Source organism: Gavialis gangeticus, unplaced genomic scaffold (assembly GCF_001723915.1).
Source record: "Gavialis gangeticus isolate Ggan-Ray unplaced genomic scaffold, GavGan_comp1, whole genome shotgun sequence".
NCBI classification, from domain to species: domain Eukaryota; kingdom Metazoa; phylum Chordata; order Crocodylia; family Gavialidae; genus Gavialis; species Gavialis gangeticus.
In genome coordinates this window covers 142,570,823-142,579,249 of record NW_017729022.1, presented here as the reverse complement: position 1 = coordinate 142,579,249, position 8,427 = coordinate 142,570,823, and the positions used below count along the sequence as shown (strand labels likewise).

Below are 8,427 nucleotides of genomic sequence, written 5' to 3'. Positions count from 1 at the left end.
AAGGGAGACTGTGCCTTGCAAATGTGGTCCACACATTAGTCATGGTTTGTGGAACACTCGCTGAAAGCAAATAGGAAGCTGCTTAGTTAAAAAAGCCAAGCAACCTACCCATAAGCAAACTGTATTTTATTAGCTTCCTGGAAAACTGGTGTGCGTTTTAAGGATCACAATTTTAAGGCAGCATTAAATGCTTTGTATCTGAGTTACAGACATATTCAGATACTCCCCCAAAAACTTGCAAATACAGATTTGAATTCTTTAAATAATGCCTCTCTGTTCTTTTAAACCAAGGTAACTACAGCTCTATCTACCAAGCCTCCCACATATGGAGCAGAAACAGCTTTAGTTTTTTCCAGTGGACCTTGGTACAGAAGTTCTCACACTTGTTAATGTAGACTACATCTTAAACGAGAGGTCGTGTGTTTCAAACCCATTCCCATTTACCATCTCACATCACTGGGACACGTCACCATTCTTACATATGGAAGTATAGTATTGTGAAGGCATTTAGGCATTTTTAAAGCTGACATCAATGACAAGGAAGCAGTGTCTGCAAAAATTGTATGCTTTCTACTTCTATTCATTGCTCCTGTCCCTCACACACAGTTTCTCCCAACTGGAAACAATGGCAAATTGTACTGTATGTTCAAACAACTGTCCCAAAGATGCCAGAGAGTACTCTATAATGACTGACAGTCTACACACCTTAAACTAAACTAAAGACTTGTGTCTTTAAAAAGTCTCTCTAAGCACTGCTTAAATATTTGGGAACTAGGGAAAGAAAGATTACTTGTCTGTTGTCTGCATCAATTATAACAGAAAAAGGATTCCGATTTGCATTGTTGATCTGATAAGGAGGACACTATGTTAAAGAAATGAATCCTTTAGAACTTGTCTTGACAGCCTAGTTTCAAACTGAGCAGAATAAAGCTCTTTATATACTGCATTATGTAGAAGGATGATCAGTTCTCTAAGTTTGCTAATTTTAACATTTTCTGCAAAGCAATTCTTGCAACTGAATCTCTTCATAGAGAGTCTGGTAAAAAACTAATATTCACATCTGCACTAAAACAAAGCCAGCTACTGATGCTCTCAGCAAGGAACTCCCTTAAAAGTTTTCAATGTTTGGAGTGCCTTGATACTTTGCAAGAGTATTGCCAACAGCTAATATTTATTTCTAAAGAAAGATCAAAAAACTTTTATGGAAATAAAGGCACTCCTAAGCAACTGATACATATACACTATGTGGAAAGGCAGAATGAGCAAACACTGCTGGTGCCTTTCAGTAAACAAACTGAACTTTTATCTTAACACAATTCCCCTAGGAGACTTTTGCTCCTTTAGAAGAAATTGCAGCTAAATTGCTTTGAAGACAAACTGAATATATAAAATCTTTTGAGAAAAGTTTAGTAAAATCTTTTGAGAAAAGTTTAGTAAAATCTTTTGAGAAAAGTTTAGTATAGTATACTAAAAGGCAGTAGTCTTCTACTTTTTTCCCTAAAAAAAAAATATAGGTAGTCAACGCTCAAAAATTCTCCCTCTAAAAATACCACATTAAAAGTGTTTACTTCATAACAGAAGGTAGCTTTCAAATTAGTTTTGGAGAACTGGAGTTTTGTTGCATTTACATAAGTCAGCTTACCTGAGCAATCTTTTTATTTGCTGCATTGGCTGATTGTTCCAGGGATTTGGCTTTCTTTTTCTCTTTCCTCTTTTCTTTATCAGCAAATGTACCACGCATTTTGGAGATCACATCAGAATCTGTTTTTGCATATTGGATCCGCTGTTTAAACAAGCCAAGAATATTTTATAAGGAACACTGAAACGGGGAGTGCTGAAATGCAAGGGTCAGTCAAAGTAATGTCTCCTAATTTTTAATCTCTTAAGTAAGCCACAGGCAGGGAAGATATTATCCTTATTGTCTATTTCCCCAAGGAGGCCTCAGTAAACTCCTATGCCAAGACCCTGGAGAAACTGAAACACTGCATTCAAAAGCTCCTCGCAATAGAGACATGTCTGAGGTACTGTTTCTGGAAAACACTTGCCTGCACACCAGCTTTTACATGACAGAAGCAACTTCACTAGTTGGATGGACAGTATGGCCCCATCCTCCATACTGGGCAGAACATGAAAGGCAGACTCTGAAGGTGACATTTCAAGATGATAGCGAAATGATGGAAGCTGTGCAGGAGTTGCTGAACAAGGACAATAATTTTTATGACACTGTGAAACTTGCCCCAATTCAGCAGTGAGAAAGCCATTGACAGAGAAGTAGACTATGTTGAATAATACCTATGAGTCCAGCAAGGATGTACTTATTTTATATGCAAGTTTAATTATTGAAAAAAAATATTTGACTAGGAAGAGGAAGTATTACTTTGACTGACCCTCATAATGCTTACAGGAGTTTCTTGCCTAAAAAACCATTCTATCCTGAGTTTAACCCACAACACGCTTAGTAATCATCATTGATTCATTCCGAGTGGGAATGGCAAGTCTTTTATTCCAAATAAAGCATATTCTGTTGAATTGCATAGTTTCAGGACTTAATACCTCACCCCCACACACTAAACCAATATGAAGCTAACTGGCATTTGTTACAGTGTAAGCAATAGGGAACAAACTGGTACTGGCATCATGCTATGCCAGGGGTGGGCAAAATATGGCCCATGGACTAGATCTGGCCCCCAGGCAGATGCCCACCTACTGATTAGATCTGGCCCACAGCTGGCCCTGTGCAGCGCTGCACATGGGGCCATGCCCTGCCTGGGGCAGCTTGCATAGCACTCCTGTGCATGCCTGCTGGCCTGGCCCTAGCCAGCACACACTTCTTCTCAGCAAGGTAGCTCCCAGGGCACCTGCAGCCCCCCAGGTGCTGCTGGGTTCCCCCTGCCTCCAATGGCTCCTCCTCCTCCTAACCCTGCTGCGCCACTCCAGACCAGTGAAAGCTATAGCCAGGTGGCTGCTGCCTCAGCATGTAGGGCTCCGGCTCCAGGCCACTATCTGCTCACTTGGCAGCAGAGAGCAGTCACCTGCAGACCGAGTGTGTGGAAGGTGGCCAGAAGCTGGAGCTGGGGCAGGAGCCCTGCACACTGGGGCAGGAGTTACCCAGCTGCAGCTCCCCACAACCTGGAGCAGCACAGCTGGGCCCAGAGGGGCTGCGGGGGTGGGGGGAAAAGCTGAGCAACTCCCCGGCAGCTGCAGCCGCACCAGGATCAGCCCCACCAGGAAGCCATGCACAATGGCTCAGGCCAAGTCTGGGGCCAGCGGGTGGAAGCATGATATAGACTGCTCCGAGGAGCAGCAGTGGGCCGGTTGGGGGAGGGCAGACTGCATCTGCACCCCACTCCTCAGGTGAACTCTGCTCCATGCGTCTTCTTCCCCTTTCCCTCCCCCCACCCCCACCAGCTCCCAGGACCTAGCACACAGGTATTCACTCCTCACCCCCGCAAACACAGCATACAAGAGTAAGACCTTATTTTGAACCATTATGCAATCGCCTCTACATATGCTATTTATAAAGAACACACAAGTCTGGACAAAAAATATTTTTTTAAATAAAGTTATAGTAGATGTTTGATTTTTAGTATACAATTTATTGGGGTTTTTTTAAATCTATAATTTGTTAAAATGATTTCTTCTGAAAGATTTTACATGTGCAGCCATCAACAGCTCACAAACTCATTGAGTGGCCCTCCAGCAGAAATAACTGCCCACCCCTGTGCTATTCAGTTAAGCAAATTATGTATTACCTGATGCATAAGTAAGTGAAGTGCACTGTACGCTAATCAAGTTGACTTAGGTAGGTAAAAGGGCTTTTTGTTTTTAATTTCTTTGATTAAATAGAATGCTCTAGGGCAGTGGTGTTCAACATTTCAGCCCCGCAGGTTGGACGAGTGGCGCAGGGCTAGCCCACAGGCTGAATCCCCTATAAGGTCAGGCCCCAGGCCACCCAGATGTGGTCCTATGCACTTGATTCAATGTGAAGAACTGTAAAATCCACCTGGAGGGCTCCCCACAGGTCCAGAAATTTGGCATCTGGGGAGCAGCAGTTAATGCTGGCACCTCTCCCCTGCAGCCGAATTTTCAGACCAGTGGGGAGCCCTGGAGGCCGAATAGTATGGCTCTGCAAACTAGAACTGGCCCATGGGTTCCAATTTCCCAACATCCCTGTGGCAAGTGAATACAGAATTAATTTTCCTAGTAATTGCTCTGAGGCAGGATTTTCTTTTCAGAAGAGTTTTATCAAGCCTTCTGCTTGTTTCCTACTCTTTTCTTTTGTTAGTCTCAGCTCCCTAATGCATTTGGGCTAACTACTTTTACTCAATTTCCCTGTTGCCTGGTCCTCTTCCTATGCTCCCTGCTAGCAGATTCTACTCCTCTTAAATGCATATTTCCACTGGAACCTTCAAGTCCCATTAGCAGTTTCTGTCTCTTCTCCCCCAGCAGCTCGTGCTTATACCTAGAGCTTAAGTTTTAGTGAACAGCCCCTATACTCCTTAACCAGCAGCCTCCTGTGAAGATAGCCATACTTTATTATTTTGGGCTGCTTTGTCAAATAGATGAGCTCCTTCCTATTTGTATTGAGGCATCAGGATATCTGCATTAGAAACAGAAATCAGCAAAGAAAAACCAGGACCACATAATCCATCTAAGTGTAGTATCCGTGACCTACTTTTTTTCCCCTAGACCATAAACTGAAAACTGCTAGAAGAAAAGAAAGCCATATCAGCAACAGCCTATTTAAAAGATAAAAATGCAGAAAACTTTTTTGGAGAAAATAAATAGCAAGTTATTTACTCAAAAGTTGTGGAAAGATACAGTATCAGTAAAATGATCAAGCTGCTTTCTGCTCACAAGCAAGAAGTGGCAACCTCCTCATTAAACTCTTAATCCATTAATCTACAGGTACTTTCATTTTTTACTGCTGAAACACTATGCAACTTTGGCTTTAAATAGGCTGAATTTAAAATGCATACAATGAAAGCCAACCTGGGATCAACACCTAGATGTACAAGGTGCTCAGATGACAGTGCCCAATACCTTAGAGGTCAGACTTTGGAAGAGATCTATTAAAGTACTATTAGGACAGAATCCACAGTATATTTTGTTAATGGGTAACTTTTTTTTCTTTTAAATAAAGAGTTGGGACATGAAGCAAATACAGCTTGGATCACAGCTTTCCTTCCTAACCTAGGAAAAAAAAAACAACAAAAAAACAAAACAAAACAAAACTTAGGTAATGCCAGATGCCTGTGGTGCATCTCTATCTGCCTGCTATCCTATTAAAAATGTCCTGAATACTCAAGCATTTGTACTGCACTCTTCCTAGAGCAGGCATAGCAGCAACGCACAGAGAAGCAAGAGGCCCTCTACTGACGTGACAGCAGAAACTTGGAACTATTAAAGCAAAGTTCCTCTGAAAGATTTTTGCTACTACTGTATTGTTACCAGTAATATTCATTATTCCTGTTACTGAATTTAAAGTTGAGTAAGCTATTTAACTTGTGTATAGTCAAATCTCCTTCATTATGTGGGCTCTTCCTAATTACAAAGCGGGAGGGCAATACTGAGAAAGTGCAGCTACAAACCCATTATGTTTCAGCATGAAATATTCACCAAGGAGTAAATACAGCATCCGAATCCAGTTTTAATTCATTCTTTCCAACTATGTTTCCAGTTAACAGAGGGCACATCAACATGTGCCCCTATGGCACCGTTGTTACTGCACTGTCATTTAGTACTTCCTTTTGGAAGTACTAAATGATGGCAAAGTAATAGCCTGTACTGTGGTGCATGGTTATTTTTAGCTGCTACATTGCCATACCAACACGCTATACCATTGCTATCGCAATGTCACTGTTTTTGCCCAAAAGGATGCTATATCACTGTAGCGTGTTGCTACAGCAATGTAGCATCACATGTAGACATGCGCATGTCCATTAATTCTCCTAATAAAGTAGAACATCAGATCCACACTGCATCAAGACAGCCTCTTCCTAGTTAAAGGTTGACCAAGTGCTCTGAATTCTCCCTGCTTACTTGAATTGCTCTGAAATTTGGGATGCCTCAAGACAGTATACAATAGGATCAAATTTCATAAGCTGAGCATCGTTTGAACCACGGGTTCCTGAGGTACAGCTGCCAAAAGCAGCAACTTTTTTTGGACAGTTAGAGATCAAACCAGAAAAAAGGTCTCAAATCACTCAACCTTGGCCCCATTTAGAGAAAGATGACTACCATTCCTTTGGGGGAAGAAAACTGAAAACTCCAAACATCTCCATACATACATGCAAGTGTGCACACACACTTCTCCCCACTTCATTAATAATCACAAAACATCTAGCTAACCAGCATTTCAGCCACAAAGCTGTTATTTATCTTTTTTTAAAGAGGAAAAACAGAGAGAACAAAACCAAACCCTGCACAACTAAGAAATATGACAGCAATAGAACTACGTTACTGTCGATATGCTTCTTAGCAGTATCTCGTATCCTTTCAGTGCACGGTTCAGTGATATTACTAGTTTTCAGAAGCTTTAGTTAATAATCAAGATATTAGACCCGTGTATTTCTGATTCTGATTTCAATCCCATGGAATAATAAGAATTATTTTTAGGCACTAAGCCACAGATCTATGCTATTAGACGGTGGTGGAGGGATTAGTTGGCTGATTAAGCTGTGGTTTTGATAGGAGATGATCTGGGAAGGCCAAGCCTGGCTTCTGATATTTTCTGCCTAATCCCCATGTAAGTAATGCGGGGAGGGGGAACACAAACAGCAATCCTTTGCCTCATTTTACTGCTGCATTTGTGTAGACTGTCAACAGCCTGGCACTGATGGATTATTATAAAAGATTATCAGCAATGACAAGGAAGATGAGAACAGTGTGTAGGTGTGCCAGTAGGTAAGCCAAAGTAAAATGTTATAATGGGAATAATTTTCCCACCCTTGAAGACTACAGATTTAGCAGATGTGATACTCCTTCTGAGTAGTATGCTTCAGTTGTGGAGAAGGCATGTTGCAAGAATATTACTCAAAAGAAAGAGAAATCTACAGTAAGTTTTAAGTTTGAGTGTCAAATGCTAGCATTCTGCTGAACTCGCTATTCCAGAAAAGCACAGCCTATTACTGAACGACCTCAATTCTGCGTTAATATTTGTCATTAAATTTGAAGATGCCCTTAATTTCTATGATTCTATGTTTCATACAAAACAAGATTTCTATACCCCAAAACAGGAAAAAAAAAGTCCACACATCTGGAGTTGTTCTCATTAATGTTCAAGTGGTTTGGTATTCAGGACCTTATGCACACCCCCTCACCCCGTCTCAAGATTCTCAGAGACACCAGACCCAGGCCTCATCACGGCTGCATTACTATTTTATGTCAAACAGTGCATTTTTAACTTTACACCCAATCCCAGAAATGCTAAGTTATCTTATACCTGCCTACCACACTTTTCTTTAAATTAAATTTTACTATTTTCTGTTTAGTTACTATAACACGTTTCTGCCTCAATCCATTCATGTCTGATGAAGTTAAGAAGTGAAAAGGCTACCAGATTAAAAAGTTCCTACAAACACTGGTTCAAGCCACAGATGAGCATGCCTGTTGCATTAGAGCAGGACTGTCCAACTAGTGGCCTACAGCTCACATGCAGCCCCAGAACCACAGGCTCTTGTCTAGCCACCACTCCCTGAGCTGTGCACATGACAGAAGGGCCAGGGTGCCCATGTGGCATGGGAAGGGGGCCAGGCCTCTTGTGTTGCATGCAACAAAGGAAGGAACCAGGCTACCAGCACTGCAGTTAAGTGGCAAGTGTGACCAGGAGAAGAGGCAGGAGCTGTGCATGCTGCAGGGGAGAGTCAGGATGACTGTGCTATGGGGGAGTGGGGGGAGAAGAAGCCAGACTGTCTACGATGTGTGCATGGCAAAGGTGGAGGCAGAGGACAGCAGGTGAGAGAGAGGAGACACTGGGCTGCCCACATGGTGAGGGAGGGCACCTGCACAACAAGTGAATCCCTAGGTCTGTGACCCGTGTTATATGCAGCCCCCAACTGCCCAGAAGTTGAACAACCCTATACTAGAGAACAAAGGATCTTTATTCTCTTCAGTCAAGCAGTCCCTTCAAAAACAGAACAATGGGACTTTCTAGATAAGTTCCAAAGCATAATTACTCTGATAAATTTAAAGTAATCAATTAAAACTGCCTAATTTTGAATTCAATGATATTCAAAGTTATGTTAAGTCAAGAAATGAAAAACAAAGTAGATATAGAATATTGAAATACCATGAAGATTTTAATACACAAATAAGTCTGCAAAGCTTTAAAAAGCTTAAGACAACTACATTAGACTCAATTTCAAAACAAGTGAAGAAACAGGCTGATGGAATAAAGTTCTCTTATCTAAACAACGTTCCTCAGAG

General features: G+C 41.6%; 1 protein-coding gene across 4 annotated transcripts in view; it reads right to left on the bottom strand.

The window, feature by feature from the left end:
• Window positions 1-8,427, bottom strand: part of SNRPB2 (small nuclear ribonucleoprotein polypeptide B2) — a 21,313-nt gene that overhangs the window by 10,109 nt on the left and 2,777 nt on the right. For all 4 annotated transcript variants that reach the window (XM_019516259.1, XM_019516260.1, XM_019516261.1 and 1 more), the window contains one exon: window positions 1,643-1,783. In XM_019516259.1, coding sequence (XP_019371804.1) covers window positions 1,643-1,783 — 141 coding nt within the window. The remainder of the gene's footprint in view (window positions 1-1,642; window positions 1,784-8,427) is intronic.